The sequence below is a fragment of the Cervus canadensis genome, chromosome 12 (assembly GCF_019320065.1).
Source record: "Cervus canadensis isolate Bull #8, Minnesota chromosome 12, ASM1932006v1, whole genome shotgun sequence".
Lineage (NCBI taxonomy): Eukaryota > Metazoa > Chordata > Mammalia > Artiodactyla > Cervidae > Cervus > Cervus canadensis.
In genome coordinates, this window is record NC_057397.1 from 31,144,936 (window position 1) to 31,163,197 (window position 18,262).

General features: G+C 35.8%; 1 protein-coding gene across 5 annotated transcripts in view; it reads left to right on the top strand.

Moving 5' to 3' along the window:
• Window positions 1-18,262, top strand: part of C12H8orf34 (chromosome 12 C8orf34 homolog) — a 340,089-nt gene that overhangs the window by 111,313 nt on the left and 210,514 nt on the right. For all 5 annotated transcript variants that reach the window (XM_043484015.1, XM_043484017.1, XM_043484016.1 and 2 more), the window contains 2 exons: window positions 5,030-5,202; window positions 11,066-11,232. In XM_043484015.1, the coding sequence (XP_043339950.1) occupies window positions 5,030-5,202; window positions 11,066-11,232 (340 nt within the window). The remainder of the gene's footprint in view (window positions 1-5,029; window positions 5,203-11,065; window positions 11,233-18,262) is intronic.

Below are 18,262 nucleotides of genomic sequence, written 5' to 3' on the forward strand. Positions count from 1 at the left end.
ACATTTCTGAGTTTTTCTACTCATGAACAAGGCATGTTTCCATTTAATTAAATATTGTAGTATTTTATGAAAAAGTCATATAGTATATTCAAAAAGAGCATGCAGATTTTTGTTAAATTTATTCCTTAGTGCCTTGTGTTCTTGACTACTATTGTAAATGGTATCTGTTTTACAAGTTACCTTTTAAAACTTGTTGGCATATAGGAATGAAAATTATTTTTCTAGTTTTATCTTAAATTCAGTAAACTTGCTAAACTCATTAATTTGTAACTTGTTTCTGATTTCTCTTGATTTTCCTATATAAAGAAATATATGTAAATGATAGTAGTTTTGTTTCTTCTTTTCTATTAAGTGATGAGACTAATTTGGGATAACCGCACTGAATACTTTCTGTTAGAAAATGGAAGTAATGAGCGGTTTATACAAGTGACTGGTTCATAGCAGCTCTCAAACCTTGCTGGACAGATGTCATTAGTTCTTCCTGTCCACGGTGTTGGGAGGTGTTCCTTAATTGGAAAGTGAAAGTGAAGTCGCTCAGTCGTGTCTGACTCATGGACTGTAGCCTACCAGGCTCCGCTGTCCATGGGATTTTCCAGGCAAGAATACTGGAGTGGGCTGCCATTTCCTTCTCCAGGGGACCTACGCAACCCCGGATTGAACCTGGGTCTCCTGCATTGCAGACAGATGCTCTACTGTCTGGGCCACCAGGAAAGCCCCAGTCCTATTCCCTGGGAGTCCCCATCCATTGTTTTCCGTATCTTGTGGCTTCACCGTCTGAACATTTCTTTCTTTCTTTCTTTTAACCTTTTGGCTACTTCTGAAGAAAGCACTGGAAAGGATTCCTTTGAGTAACTTCTTCAACTCTCTGACTTTGTGTAGAAAAAATGGAGTCCCTAAGGGCTATTTATTATTTCTTGAATAGTCTCAGTCCTTTTTACTTCAGGCTAATGCCTTTGCCAGTTCAACTACCTCAAATGATTTTTGTGTTTTCTGGGTATTTGATTCAAAGAGTAAGTTAACATTTCAAAGCTGCACAGGCCAAAACTGACTCTGAAGCTGTAAATATGTTTATGGATTTTTTTTCCTAAAACATGTCTTTCCTTAATTTGCTCTTAATGCAAATATAGGCTTAACATTTAATAGTACTACTGTTAATTTTCATTCTTATACTTCAAATGATATTAAATTGTGGCAGATAAATATGCCTTTTCAGTAATTGCAAGTCATTAATTTGATTGCATGATTTCACAGCTGGAAGCTTTGATTTCCTAGCTTTGGGAATATAAATACAGAAGGATATCAGATCAGTTGCTATGTTATGCAAACACTAAAAATTATTTTCTACATTTTCATGAAGGCTGGGACTCAATATCAAGATATCTAACTATTTTCTGTCACTTGTCACTTGGATAAATGTTCACTAAATATGTCTAAATCATATTTCACATGTTGTTTTTGGTGTGTATTGGTATATTAATTAATACTACATTGTATATATTTTAATATTTTATTTGTATAATATTTGGGGGAATTGTAAAGATTGAGTTGATCCGATCTAAATTTTAAGGAATTGTTCGAGACTCTTGTAATATTGCAAATTATAAGTCTGTTTCTCAGATTAAGATATTTTAAAATATATTTTTTCATATTAGAACTATATATTTATCATAGAATATTAAAAAGACATGCAAATGCCAAAAGAAGAATTTAAGAATTACCTGTAGTCCCTCCATTCAGTTGAAACCAGTAAATTTTGGTCTTACCATTGTGTTTTCAAGTAAATCAAGCAGTGTCTGGCACATAGTGAATCATAATAAATATAAAAGAATGAATAAATGAAGGAGTTAGTCTATGAATGATGCATTGATGGTTTATAGTAGAAACCCTGAGAGATTTTGTTTGTTGTTTTGTTATTGAAAGTGCCTGACTTTAAGCTTTGATTGCTGAGGCATCTACCTCAAAGGTGGTGTCCATGGAGTTTCCCAGGCAAGAATACTGGGGTTGGTTGCCATTTCTTTCTCCAGGGGATCTTCCCAACCTAGGGATTAAACCTAGGTCTCCTGAATTGCAGGCAGATTCTTTATTGACTGAGCTGCCAAGGATGCCCACTTCAAGGGTGGCTATCACTAATAAACATATTTCAGAGATCCAGGTCCCACCCCCACCCTGTAGCTCCTTTGTCTTAGAGGTGTTAGTGGATTTTAATAACCTGATGATTCATTTTTTTTCAACTGGCCACTTAGTTTTTCTCTTCCCACTTTACATTTCTACTCTCTCTTATAAATTTGCCAGTGAAGAATGAGCCCATAAAAACCCGTGGCCCCCACCATTAACCCCAGTGAAAGCAGAAACCCAGGCCCATGCTTGCTGTCTTCCGCTCTCCCTCTGTGTGGTACCAGGTGTATGGTGTAATTCGAGACTCTGTAGATCATCAGTTCAGTTCAGTCGCTCAGTCGTGTCCCACTCTTTGTGACCCCATGGGCTGCAGCACGCCAGGCTTCCCTGTCCATCACCAACTCCCGGAACTTGCTCAAACTCATGTCTATCGAGTCAGTGATGCCATCTAATCATCTCATCCTCTGTCATCCCCTTCTCCTCCTGCCTTCAATCTTTCCCAGCATTGGAGTGTTTTCCAATGAGTCAGTTCTTTGCATCAGGTGGCCAAAGTATTGGAGTTTCAGTTTCAGCATTAGTTCTTCCAATGAATATTCAGGACTGATTTCCTTTAGGATGGACTGGTTTGATCCCCTTGCAGTCCAGGGGATTCTCAAGAGTCTTCTCTAACACCACAGTTCAAAAGCATCAATTCGTCCACACTCAGCTTTCTTTATGGTCCAACTCTCACATCCATATATGACTACTGGAAAAACCATAGCTTTGACTAAAGACCTCTGTCGGCAAAGTAATTGCCGTGCTTTTTAATATGCTCTCTAGGTTGGTCATAGCTTTTCTTCCAAGGAGTAAGCGTCTTTTAATTTCGTGGCTGCAGTCACCATCTGCAGGGATTTTGGAGCCCCCAGAAATAAAGTCTGTCACTGTTTCCATTCTATTTGTCATGAAGTGATGGGACCAGATGACATGATCTTAGTTTTTTGAATGTTGAGTTTAAGCCACCTTTTTCACACTCCTCTTTCACTTTCATCAAGAGGCTCTTTGGTTCTTTTTCACTTTCTGCCATAAGGGTGGTGTCCTCTGCGTATCTGAGGTTATTGATAATTCTCCCAGCAATATTGATTCCAGCTTGTGCTTCATCCAGCTCAGCATTTCACATAATGTACTCTGCATATAAGTTTAATGAGCAGGGTGACAATGTACAGCCTATTTGTACTGCTTTTGCAATTGGAACCAGTCTGTTGTTCCATGTCCAGTTCTAGCAACTGTTGCTTCTTGACCTGCATACAGATTTCTCAGGAGGCAGGTAAGATGATCTGATATTCCATCTCTTGAAGAATTTCCTAGTTTGTTGTGTTCTACACAGTCAAAGGCTTTGGCGTAGTAAGTAAAACACAAGTAGATGTTTTTCTGGAACTCTCTTGCTTTTTCTGTGATGCAATGGATGTTGGCAATTTGATCTCTGGTTCCTCTGCCTTTAATAAATCCAGCTTGAACACCTGGAAGTTCACGGTTCACATACTGTTGAATCCTGGCTTGGAGAATTTTGAGCATTACTTTGCTAGCGTGTGAGATGAGTGCAATCGTGTGGTAGTTTGAACATTCTTTGGCATTGCCCTTCTTTGGGATTGGAATGAAAACTGACCTTTTCCAGTCCTGTGGCCACTGCTGGGTTTTCCAGATTTGCTGGCATTTTGAGTGCAGCACTTTCACAGCGTCATTTTTTTAGGATTTGAAATAGCTCAGCTGGAATTCCATCACCTCCACTAGCTTTGTTCACAGTGATGCTTCCTAAAGCCACACAAAAATGCTTCTGTGAGTCATAAACCTTTATTTTTTCAAGTTGCCTGGTGATTATTGCTGAAGAGTATCTTGCACTTATAAAGAACCACAAAGGCTGGTTCAGTAACAGTGTTGGTTATTGGTAGGCTGAAACTGGCACATGAAGGTATACCCATATGAATTTTTTAAACAAAAATTAGATCTTACAATAGGTATTGCTTTGTAATCTACCTTGTTTCCACACTGAGGTATCCCTAGCAGTTGCATGTCTTTGGTATTCATTTTAAAGTATTAAATGATGTAAATATTTAAAATATCATTTTAAGAGTCACATCATATCCTAGTCTGTGAAAAAAGATCACGTTAGCATTTTTTAAAATTAGCATAGCATGCCTGTCATTGATATTGCTCTGCTTCCAACCTCTACTGGATTTATCTAAGTGTTAGTCGCTCAGTCGTGGCTGACTCTGTGAGCCTATGAACTGTAGCCCACCAGGCTCCTCTGTTCATGAGATTCTCCAGGCAAGAATACTGGAGTGAGTTGCCATTTCCTTTTCCAACGAATCTTCCCAACCCAGGGATTGAACCCGGGTCTCCTGCATTGCAGGCAGATTCCTTACCGTCTGAGCCACCAGGGAAGCCCCTGGATTTCTAGAAGTCCAAAATGCTTTGCAGTTGGAATCAATATATCCTTCTAACCCTATCTCTCCTGGACTTTGTTCTCTGAGTCCACCTCAATTTCTTCCACGTTTGAAAAATTTTGTATCATTTTCTAACAACACCAAGCTCTTTCACTTCCTGGGCCTTCCCATACACTCCTCCTTGTGTTGCAAATGCTAATCCTCCCCCTCTTCCATCTTGAGGACAAACACACAGCCTAAGAAACCCAAATCAAAGATTTCATTCCTGGATCCTTTACCAAAATGGTCTTCATGAGTGGGCAGCAACCCTATAGAGGAAGTCATCTATAGAGATGGAAAGAACTGAAATTTTATGTCAATTCAGAAAGAAAGGGGAAAAAAAAGTACATTTTAATTTGAGGAAGCAGTTTAAAATCTAGACAAGAATATTTCCCTATCGCCCTTTTCATGGCAATATGTTATCTAAAGCACAGAAATTCTTTTCTTCTCTTCAGGAAACCATGGCATTTAGTTCTTCTCTTCTGAGACCTCGTGTGATTGGCGAGTGGATTGGTCGAGAAGAGAATGATGCTGACCCATTGGCCGCTGAAATGCTACAGCCCCCAGTTCCCAGAAGTAAAAATGAACAATGGGAAAATGAAGACAGTAGCTCTAGCCCTGCAGGAAGGTGAGATGAGATGTCTTCTAAGATTCTGAACACTTTCATCATTTCAGACAAAAGGGAAATCACATGCATGATTTTTTTTTCACATGCATGATTTTGATGAGATAACTCTTAGCAATTTTATATAGAATATTATGTCACATATAAGATAAAAATAAATTTCTCTCTTTTAAAATTAGAGTTTTCTCAGATTTGCTTTTAGATTTGGTTTTGATTTTTTGCTTTACATCTAGCAAGCTTATCATTTCTTTGCTACCAAAACCAAATAGAAAAATAATTACAAGGACATAAACTGTCAGCCAAGACCTGCTGTAATACTGGATAAGACTGGCTTATTATTAGGGTGAGGGTTAAGATTGGAGAGGGAAGACTTCTGATTTACCAGAGAGATCTAGTTATTCAGCAAGAAGAAAACTTTTAAATGTATGTTAGACTATTGTGGTTTAGTCGCTAAGTCATGTCCAACTCTTGCTACCCCATGAACTGTAGCCCACCAGGCTCTTCTGTCCATGGGATTTTCCAGGTAAGAATATTGGAGTGGGTTGCCATTTCCTTCTCCAGGGGATCTTCCTGACCCTGGGATCGAACCCAAGTATGAAAGACTATACAAGGTGGAATTAGATGGAATATATAGAGAGAAACCTTGATTTAGAACCATTTGAGTTTAGAGTTGATAACTATGATTGAATATAATTATTTACATTCTCTATGGCTTAACTTTTGAAATGATTTTGAAACTATTATAATTTGTGAATTTGAAAGTCCCTGGTTTATTTTACTCAATCCTATGATGCTCAAAATGGTTTCAGAAGATTTGCCCTAAGTTTCCATGTACTGGTGTGCATGCATGCTAAGTTGCTTCAATGTGTCTGACTCTGCGACACTATGGACTATAGCCCACCAGGTTCCTCTGTCCATGGGATTCTCCAGGCAAGAATACTGGAGTGGGTTGCCATTTCTTTCTCCAGGGGATCTTTCTGACCCAGCCATCAAAGTTGCGTCTCTTTATGTCTCCTGCATTGGAAAGCAGTTCTTTACTACTGAGAAGCCCCCTCTATATACTAGTAGAAGTGAGATAATTTTGAAAAGTTTAGATAATAATTTTTAGAAAAAGTGTATTCAGTATAACTATTTCTTGTAATACTAACTGCAGTGAGTAAAATTTGAAATGAAAATGAAAACTGCTATGAGGAAGTTGGAGTGGAAAGGCATTATCAAGGCATGGCTTACAAAAGATTGAGAAAAAATACTCATGGACTGAAATGTGACAGGAACTTAAACTTTCTGTGAATGTTGCTAGCTGAGCACCACAGAAGAGTTTTTCCTGTGCATAGCATAGCCACAGTAACTTTGTGTTTCCTACATTAAATTTAGCAGCAACCAATAACCATTCTTTCTCAAGGAGAAAATTGTATTTTCTACAATGTAATAGCTTTCAGGGTTTTTTTTACTTTGACTTATCATTTGGCTAGAGGGAAGGAAATTCGGAATACTCGTTTAATGTGCTTCAGGCATATAGAAAATTGATTCTATTTCCATGAGAAATAACTTTTAAATTATTTAAATAGTTGAAGTGTACTGTATAAGGAGAAGAAAACCATTTCTAAAAATCCATTTACCTTCTTTTGTGAAATGTCAGATCAATTTCACCTGTCAATGAGGGTAATTTTATTTTTAATACTAGACGTATGAAACACACTACACCTTTATCTTTATTCGTTGCTAGATCTTTAATTCTTAAATATAAAATAGAGAAATGTCGATTTTCATTGTGCTTTCATTTAGTCATAGTAATAAATAAGAGCTATTTATTGCAAATGTTAGTCCTTCTGTTTTCTTCCTGGCTTCAGTGAGCTCTTATTTTCTCTTGAATATCCAATAAATGAGACTTTCTCTTGCAATCCTAGTAATATCCATTACCAGAAAACTCAGTCCGTGGAGCTCTCACTCAAATATTTGTTTTGAAAGGTTGTTTTCACTTTTATTTTTCTCTATCTTTAATTAATGAATTGATATATTACCTATGAAATGAAGAAAGAGGTGAAAATCCTGCTCAGATGCCCCATTAGAGAAAAAAGAAGGCATGCTTTCTGAACTAAATTTAAAGAGTAGCAGTAAAGTTATGGGTTAGAAACTATATTCCATCATCTAATACAAAACCAGGATTTCTGAATTTAGGCCGGGAGCTCACACAGCACTAAATTTGACTGGAATGAATAAAAACAGATTGGGGAGCAATTTCCTAGTGAATCAAGAGTCTGTTGCTAGGGTATTAGCTTTTGCCCTTGAATAGTAATGACTTTATCTTATAACTTAACAGTCTTAAAAATTAGCAGACTAATTACATTCTAGACTCCTGAAAGAGAAGACTTAATTTTTAAGGATGACTTCTGTTTTTCTCTCCCCTACTGGACCTCCTACATTGCCATTGTCAGTAGGCATCTGCTATGTGAGTGAAGCAGGCACAGAAGACTGTGAGTAGACATCTAATAAATAAAAGTTATTTATACGAAGGGTTGGAGAAGGAAATGGCAACCCACTCCGGTGCTCCTGCCTGGAGAATCCCAGGGACAGAGGAGCCTGGTGGGCTGCCGTCTATGGGGTCGCACAGAGTCGGACACGACTGAAGCGACTTAGCAGCAGCAGCAGCAGCATACGAAGGGTTGTTTATAGTCTATCGTAACATTTTATCTCTTTTCCTATTGTGGAAAAGGAAAATTCCCTCCTGTTAATTGCTCAGGTCTTATTTGAATGGCTGTTATTACAGCACCCAATCTTTAGTACATCGCTAATTTTCCCTCTCATTCAGAACAATACAGACATAATAGGCTGGACTTTCACCATTAGATTAGAGAGAATTAAATAAATGGTGTGGTAAATCACTGAGAGTCTTATGAATAGACTCTTACCCACCATATTTTCCTGGAACTTTAAAAAAATGATACACTTTACCTGAACTTTTTCCTTAGGTCCTACAAATACAGCATTGTGTGAAGAGGGTCAGCAACTTTAGTATACATAGCTGTCATCTGAAAGGTTAAGCGCTGGTTAAAATGAAGGCAATTATGAGGGCAATAAGAGAAACTAATAAAATAAGACAAGACGATGTAATTGTTAATGGTTAAGAGAGTTTAAGAAAGTAAAGCATCTGAACAAGCAAACGGAAGGGTCATAAGGGAGAGGTGAATGTGTTAGGGAACGATTGCATGTGTTCTGTGATTGTCGCGTGCTACCATTTGACATTGGTTGCTCTGGCTTGTCCAGGCATTTAGTGGGAAGCATACATATTCATTGCACATTTAGAGTTGTTAAAAATAATCACACATTGATAATATAAATGTAAATAAAAATTGAGTTAATAAACCTATATACTTATATTTTGAGCCATCTCAATTAGAATTTGCAATAGCTGATAATAGACTTTCTAAAATTACTTGCTAAATTATAATTGAATTCTTAAATAGGCTTATCAAGCCTTGAAAGTCTACTAAAGCTCCTCTAAGATGAACCACTTTATTAAAGTAAGAATAATATCAATAAATATTATAGATCTTGTAAGTTGACTTTATTCATTGAGAGCATTATTATCAGATATAAATATGCCATAAAATGAATAGAAAATTTTATAAACTAGAAACATATATCAAATATTGAAAGCTAAATTCACTTCCCATAAGCAGTGCTCCTTTTCATTAAACCTCATAATTGCTTCTGATATATCTGTTAACAAACCCTAGAAATGTTCCCCTCCTCTTAGAGCTCCTCTGTTGGCAACTAGAAAGAAACAACAAATAAGCAAATATATTAATTTATGCCATAAATTCAAGTGGTGATAAGAGGTATGATGGAAAATAAACCAGAAGAAGAAGAAAGAAAATGGATGGAGGGAACTTTAAAAAAAAAAAAAAAAAGATGCCAAGAATAAAGAAATAATCATAAAATTGTCTAATTTTGGCTGTTGTGGGCATGTTAGAAAATATATAATACATGTGGCAGAGACCATATCAAACTTAGTACTTTATTTGCTATTCTTGAATATTCTCACATGCAGATTTTTACAATAAGGAATATTGATCAATCAAAAATGATTTTGCCAAAGTAATTAAAAAACAGAAACCTTAAAAATATCTAAAACATACAAAAATTGCCCCTTGTAACTCACAAATTTCTCTTTAAAACCAAAAAAGTATATAACTAAATGATATATTTCAGAATGTTGATTACGTCATTTTAATATATTAAAAATTTGCTCTCATTTTTTTAAGAACTTATTCATTTATTTAGTTAGGAAATACTTACCCTAATTCAAATAGTCATTTTATGAAACACATTGCTAGTCATCTTTGGACTCATAGACTCAGATGGACTCATTATTAGACAGCTTTTTGGATTCAATCTGTGTCTAGTTCTGGTAGCACACCACCATCTTCATGACCAAATCATGTATTTTAATGAGACTAAAGAAAACACTTGCTTCACCGTTCATGAAATGGTCTTGGTCATTGTCAGGGAGTTACACATTTGTTATCTGTCGCTTGTTCCTCATTATTCACATTCCAATCTATTCGTTCTTTTTTCTTTTGTTTCATTACCTACCTTTCCATTTCCCTGGATTCTCATCTCTCTCAAGTTGGAGAACTCATATTACATCTACTTAAATGAATTCTTATTTTATTAGAAAATATGAGATTCAAAAAGAAAGTGTGAATTTGTCAAATATTTATTGAGCACTAATACAAGGTAATGTGCTAGGTACTGGGCAAGACCAATATGGAAACAAAAATTGTAGACTCAAAGTATTGGGTTGACCAGAAAGTTTGTACAGATTTTCCCATAAGATGTTATGGAAAAGCAATACTTGCTTTAAAGTGAGGAGAATGGCAAGGACATATGTCTTATTTCTGTAGCTCAGTGCACACAACGTCTGATACATAGCAAGCAGTTAATAAATGTCTTGCTAAATAAATTATAAAAACATCACATTTAGACATATAAAGAAGTAAAAGAGCTCTTTTGCATAAATCAAAATGCAGCAATTAAGGGTGAAACTTTTTGTGATCTCTTCAACAACTTGGGCTTTAATACAAAGAGAACCTGTTAATTTCTGATTAAGAGTCAAGACAAAGGGCACACAGATTTTCCTATTAAGCTTCAGTAGTGAACTAAACGAGCTTAGCAGATAGCTCAAGAGAGGAATCATCCAGTTTTCCTACAAAAGAGACCACACAGGGCAAGAAAAGTCTAACACTTACCAACCTGTGTTCATAATCAGAATGTGGAAAAAAATGGAGCAAGGTCAGACCCCCTGAAAGAGTGGGGCCAGGAGGAAGAGAGCAGATATCAGAAGGCAGACCATCCAGTGGGAGGAGGTAGAGGGGATGGTCACTTTCAATTGTTCTTGTCCAGGTGATCCTTGTTTAGAACTTAAGTGTTAGACCAAAGCAAAGTGGAGTCCTGGAGTTTATTGATGGGCTTTCCCACATGGCGCAGTGGTAAAGAATCTGCCTGCCAATGCAGGAGACACAAGAGATGCTGGTTTGATCCCTGGATCAGGAAGATGCCCTGGAGGAGGAAATGGCAACCCACTCCAGTATTCTTGCCTGGAAAATTCCATGGACTGGGTAGCCTGGTGGGCTATAGTTCATGAGGTTGCAAAAAAATGGACATGACTTACTGACTAAACAACAACAACAATATATATAGTCATTGCACATTTAGAGTTTTTATTTTACTGGAGTTATTTATTTTACTAATATATGCATAGATTTGCAAAGCAAAATATTTGAGTGAAAATTTGTAGATTTTCTTTAGTTATCACAGCTAACTGTCATCCTCATTGAAAGTTCACATTGAACTATTTCTTCAGCTTAAAGGTGGAGCTCAAGACTAAAGGATTAAAACAGCAGCAACAGCAACATAAGAAACTTCTGGCAGCCATGCTTTCTCAAGATTCTTTTGAGTCTGTCCATAGTCCCACCCCGTCTGTAACAGAAGAAGATATTGATAATGAAGATGATGCAATGGAATTGCTGGGTAATTTTAAAAATTAATAATTTTCTCTTTTTATTCTCTGGCATTGTAAAAGTGTGTAGTGGTTTAGAGATTTTAAAGGTTTTGAGTGGTTTTGTCATAGAGTAAAGAAACCATTTAACATACACTTTTCATTAGACTTTCATGGAGATGCATGTGAGAATTAAGTTGAAATTAACTTGGCATGTAAAATATTTATCGGACTGTATTTTGTGCTTTGTATAGGCAGAACTTACCTTCTCCCTGCTTAAACAGTCTTTATTCTGTGTGCAATTGTGATACAAATTCAGGTCTGTCTGCTTTATTCTCTGATTATTACTGCCTTGATCACATCTTCTGTCTATACAATATATCCAGAGTACCTATTTCAGAGTTCATTCCAAACTGTCTCCCTGTTGTTTCAAAGATGTTTTAGAAAAAGCAAGTTAAGCTTAAAGGGGCAGATAGTAAATTAATGTTAGTATGTCTTCCATAAATGACAGGAAAGTTTGCAGAGATTTCAGTGTTTTTATAGTCTTATTACTTTTATGGAAACCTTATTGATGCTGTATATATAGGAAGTCCTTTTGTATCTTTTAATGAAGTAGATGTCTATTTTCGTTTCGTCAGAATCTCTGCATAGTAGTTTTTTTTAAATTGAACTTCCTTTTGTAAAACCATTTTTTCAAAGAAGGAAATGAAATTTTATTTCAGAGCAAATGATCCACATATAAAACAGAGTTTTTAGTTCAGTGATACTATCTATTCTATTCTAAATAATTAGGACAGTTTTCAAATATTTTGTAACATTATCCTAGGAAATGAAAAAATGATAAAAATCATTGGAATTTTTCAAATAAGTTTTACATATAGAAAAAGGACCCCCAGAAATATACAGACATTTTAAAGATTTTTTTTTCTAAACTAGCTTTCTGGGTTTTAAGTGTTTATGGCAGTAAAATACTGTTATTGTAATAAATGATATAGGTTTCCAAGGATAGGCTTACAAAGTGTTATTTAGTTAGTGATGGCAGGTTCACTGATGTTGTCTGATGTTATAATAACTGCATTCATTCGAAAATTTAGAAGACTGTGTCTTGGCATTTTCGCTTCATGCTGTCCATCTTTTTTTAAAAAGAACTGTTAAGTTTTGTTGTATTTTTTAAGGGATCTCATTTCCCACCAGATGTGCCAGATGCAGTGGCTGTACCTTCATCCAGCTTCCATTCAGCAAACCTTTACTGAATGCTAGGCACTGGGCTTAGTCCTGGGGATGTAAAAATAATTGTGGTTTCAGTGTGTTCAAGTGTTCAAAATGAAAATACAAATACATCACTCAGTTTTCACTACAGGTGCTTAAATTTAGTTAAGCAAAGAGTCGTACATAGGAATAGCATCCAGTGCGGAAGTAGGGGCCGGTGATCAAGGAATGCTTTCTGGAGAGACTTATTCCTCTGCTAAGTCCCGGAGGAGAAGCGGATGGAGTTTGGCAGGCAGAGTGTGGTCCTGACCCTTGCAGGTTTGCTGATGCAGGAGTGGATTCTTGTTGTGCTCCATGACACTGCCTATATGTTGTTCCTCTGCCCTCATCAGTAGCAGTGAAGGGGGCAAGTCTGGAATAGTGACTGTTCATGGATGTGGCCTGTGTGACATCAGTGTTGATGAATCGGTACATGGGTAATTGGTTGTACAGATATCCTTCTGTCTCATCCTTTTCCTTTAAATGACAGCTCACAGTCAGTTGATACCCATATGAAGTTAGTTTTACTCTATCTTGCAGAGAGTATCTTTTGAAGAAATCCAGGCATTCTCTGAATCGCTTTGAGATTCCTGAGAACATCAGGAATGTCTTATCAGAATGGTTGGTTGTTGTTCAGTTGCTCAGTCGTGTCTGGCTCTTTGCAACCTCATGGGCTGTAGCCCACCAGGCTCCTTTGTACAGGGGATTTCCTGGGCAAGAATACTGCAGTGGCTTAGGAACTCATCTTGTTTCAGTAACACCAAGGGATTCTTAAAGGAGACTCAGGCGTCCACTCAGTATTGGCATCCCTATATCTCAACTCTGCTGTTCTGAGGTTTCTAGTCTTCCGAGATGAATACCAAAGGATTGGGTTTTGGAGACTTCCTAATGTGAGCAATTAATATCTGGGTCTCAATTTTGTTTTCATTTAGACATTTTAGCGTGTGGTCTGAACAAATTTAAGAATGAGAGGTAGTTGGAGGTTTGGACTTTTCTCCTTGTGAAGTCTGCATATGTCAGCACAGGCAGATGGTGGTTTACTAGTGCTGGTCTCTAGGTTATAAGATTTCCCAGCGACAATATAGAATATTCCAAGCACTCTTGGCTGTCCCCTAAAATAATGCCATATACAACCCTGTTGCCTAGCTGTCTCAATGAACAAAGGTCATAAAACAGAAAACTGTATCAGCAAATTATTGTGCCCAGAGACTTCATCAATTAAGTAAAATGTTCTTTGAATGAAATATATTTGTCTCTAAGGCCCTAATATTCCTACTCATTAATATTATTCTATTATTTAGAAATATTTATTTAAAATGTAGACTCAGAGGTTTTTTCCAAAGTAGTATATGTAAGTTCATGACTTATAATGTTAGTTATGCCTTTAACTAATGTAGTGAATGGCTCATCTCTTACATGAAATCAAACAGATGTCCATGAATAATTTCAGTTAGTGCAGGAGCTAAGAATTTTTCAGCCATGATATTGTAGTAGATGAATATGTGAAGTACAGGTATGAAATAAAATGGTTATTAAGTTACTCAGTTTTAAGAACTGTATCTTCAGTAGGCTTGTGCATTCCATTGGATTTTAAATCCTACACCAATCAATTGATGAAACATTCCTAAATCAATTTAGAAACCCTATAGTATCTATCTTCCTAGTCCTTTTAATATTAGATTTGCATCTTGTTGTTTATTATTAAAGAATTTTGAGATAATCATTTTGAAACTCTGATTCTAGAAAAACATAAGTGAAGTGATTGTACATATTTGAGGAAAATATAAATACCAAGTTCTTGAACTTATTTGAAATTGAATTTTAGCATGTGAAATCATTGTAAACTGCAACAGTGACATCTGGTATTTAAAATATCTTTTTGAATCTCCAACATTGTTTAGAATGAATTTACTATAGCTTATGTGTTTGAAGGGTTTAACTTGTGATTGTTAACTATACTGTAACTGGCTGAAAGTTTTATTTATTATGCATGGGAAGCAGTGCACTTTGTGTGCTGATAAATAAGTAAAAAACATAATTATTAGTTAACAATATAAGAGAAGATTATTCCTAAGTAAAACTTGTTGATTTGAAGGGGAAAAAACTTTTAATTGAATTAGTAGAACTTATTAAGAGTAAAATTATTGGCCTTTGTTTTGTTTGTTAAGAAATCTAGTATTATTAATATATGCTAATATTTAATTCTTCACAGTTGTGTATTTGTGAATTTCTTTTCTAAGTGTACTACACAAATGAAAATATTATAATACAATATCTATAATTTTAAGTAGATTATTTTCTATGATTACTTAAAATGCTACTTAAAAACTCATGGTATAAAAGTAGCTTTTATTATGAAATTAAGATATACATGTGTATGTGCTCAACTATGTCTGACTCTTTGCCACGCCATGCTCTGTAGCCCACTAGACACCTCTGTCCATGGGGTTTCTCAAGGAAGAATACTGGAATGGGTTGCCATTACCTTCTTTAGGGGATCTTTCTGGCCCAGGGATCAAACCCATGTCTCTTGTGTCTCCTGCATTGGCAGGTGGATTCTTTACCACTATGCCATCTGGAAAGCCTGGAATTAATATATAGCAGAGAATAAAATATCCAAACTTGTGAAATTTTAAGATACAATTTTAAGCACCTCTGAAATTGGTGCTGTAATTACAGAAAAGGCTGAATAAGATATCTGACAATTCATCTCAAATTAAGTAGTTTTCAACTTCAAATATAAGATGTTCTCAATATTTCAATAATTATGCTAGAATTGATCACAATGAATAGAACGTGAAAGAATATTCACATTATTTTTAGAGTTATTAAAGTCAATAACTTTTCAAAAGTGGAGAAACAAATACCTGTATATCGTACTGCATTCAGTTGCACAGAAAATTTGAGGAACCTCATTAGTTTAAAAGATATTTCAGTTTGTAAATGTGAGTCTATTTTCATTATAGTACATGGAATTTTCATTTTATTTTTGATGGGACGTTCATTGCAGTTTTGTGTTTGATTATTCTGTATATAATTTATCCTCATTTTAAATGTCACCAGAACTTTTTGAAAGCTACTTTTTTGCACATTTTAGCATGGTATTACTTTAAAAAGCTTTCTCTTAGATTTTTCTCTGAATTGATGAGACAAATATCTAAAAATCACTTTCTAGAGAGGCTAAAAAAGAGAAACGACTTTAGTCATGCTTTATAATTCCTGGTCTTAGCTTATATATAATCATATCAAAATTAAAACTGTTTTACCGAAAACAAGGTGGTTGAAAATATATTTTATTTATTTGAAATTTAATAATTAAAACCAAGTATAATTATTCTGGTATTCTTTGCAGAATATAGTAATTGAATTTCTAAAACCCAGTTGGCAGTATCTTCCCAAATTATGTAAAATATAAACTTAATTTTCTGGAAGGACTTATTTGTCAAAGGTTTGACAATTTTTTTTTTAATGGATGCTTCTTAAAACAGACCATTCATATTCTCAAAATAAGAACATGCATTTCACCTAATGAGAAATGGATACTGTCACTCAATGATGTTAAAGAAAAAAATGGAGAGGGCCTTTAAATGTTTTAAAAAAAAATCTGTCTACCTATCACTATACCTGTATTTTAATAATGTAAAGCATATGATATGATCTAAATCACAAAGGGACATTCTTAAAAACTTCATTTCTTTTGCGTATTGATTATTGGTAACATCAGGATGTCAGAAAACTTATAGTTTTAAAATGATATTCTTTGTAGAAATTTTTCTTTTAAAAAGTCTTAGGACTTTCAAAAATTATATTTATGGATCCTTTAATACTGTGTACAAGATTGCTTTAAATATGGTTTAGAAATTCATTCAGCATATACAAAAGTAACTTAATACAGAATTAGTACATATTTGAGGTTAAAATATCCAAATTAGTGGATGTTAAGACATAGCAATTTTCAGCACCTCTGAAGTTAGTACTCTAAATCTAGAACATACTGAATAAAATACCTTCTGAATCTCTCAATTTAAGTAGCTCTCATTTAAAAATATCAGTCTCAAAAATTCCAGTAATTATACTGGCTGTATTAACCAAACATTATAGAAAATTGGCACATATATTTTTAAATGTTCACTAAATTAATTAGTACAACTGAAGAGCTAGGATGCCTGTACACAGATGTGTGAAAATCTTTTTCACATGCTGAATAATAAAGATTTCCTCCTGTTAAGCCAGAATATATTGTAAAAGAAATTCTATGAAATACTTTTACTATAGAGTTTATCCTGTATTTCTGAATTCTGATTTCATCTTGCTTTCGTACCATCATTGCCGGCACAAATGCCAAGTGAGCCTGGGTTAAAGTGTAACCTGAGTGGGGTTAATAGCACAGTGCTTGTCTTTCTGGATTATAGTGAAAACATTTGAGAAAATATGCTGAAACATTCTTCCATTCAGCAACTACCACACATCTGCTATGTGAACAGTGCTGGTACATATTAATAAACAGCACTAAGAATATTGTGCCCTCTGTGGAAATGGCAACCCATTCCAGTATTCTTGCCTGGAAAATTCCATGGAGAGAGGAACCTGACAGGCTGCGGTCCGTGGGGTTGCAGGGAGTCGGACACGACTGAGCAACTAGGACTGACCTCTTTAGGCTGTGAAGGAAGCGTGAATCCAGTGAGCCCTGGCATCTACATAGAATCACATATCCTGTGGATCTTCGCTTTAGCTCTCAATTAGTCCATTAATTCATTCACAGGTTTGTTACTGTTTCCACTGACAGTGACTCTGCACATTCCTGGGAGTTCAAATTTGCATAAATGCAGATATGTTTCATAAACTGTCGACTCTTCGGGGATGATTCTTAAGATTTGTTTTGCTTAAAAAGCATTTGAGAAACTTATTAAATGCCAATTCCTGTGGCCTTTATCCCCAATTTTTGTTTCATTAGATTTGGATACAGCCCATGAATCAACATTTTTCAACATAATTGCCCTTCCTCCCATCTTGCAAGAGATTCTGTTGCAGGTGTTGTTTAGAACATATAGTGAGGAACTCTGATCTTGGTGTGTGAAGTGAGAGTGTTAGTCACTCAGTCATGTCTGACGTTTTGCGACACCATGGACTGAAGCCCACCAAGCTTCTCTGTCCATGAAATTTCCCCAGCAAAAATCCTGGAATGAGTTGCCATTTCCTTGTCCAGGGGATCTTCCAGACCCAGGGATTGAACCCCAGTCTTCTGCATTGTAGGCAGATTCTTTACTGTCTGAGTGACCAGGGAAGCCCATATGTTCAATGCACTCTTTTGTTTGACGTGATATATCCTGAAGCAAGAGGAATAAAATATTAGAAAGTCTAACTTTTACAACAGAAAGTACATGGAATAGAGATCTCTGAGTTAACCAAATTCTTCTGAACTGTTTCCTGGAGATAAGGAAAACTCTTGCTAAAAAGCTCTGGGTGATGCAGTTTCTATTAGCTTATTATCTCTGTCTTTCTTCCTGATATCTTACTTAGAGGAGCACTTAAAAAATGAACTGCTAAAGGTAGAAAAATTCAGTTCAGTTAGGTTCAGTTGCTCAGTCCTGTCCGACTCTTTGCAATGCCATGGACTGCAGCACACCAGGCTTCCCTGTCCATCACCAACTCCTGAAGTTTGCTCAAACTCATGTCCATCAAGTTGGTGATGCCATCCAACCATCTCATCCTCTGTCGTCCCCTTCTCCTCCTGCCTTCAATCTTTCCCAGCATCAGGATCTTTTCTAATGAGTCAGCTCTTTAAATCAGGTAGCCAAAGTATTGGAGCTTCAG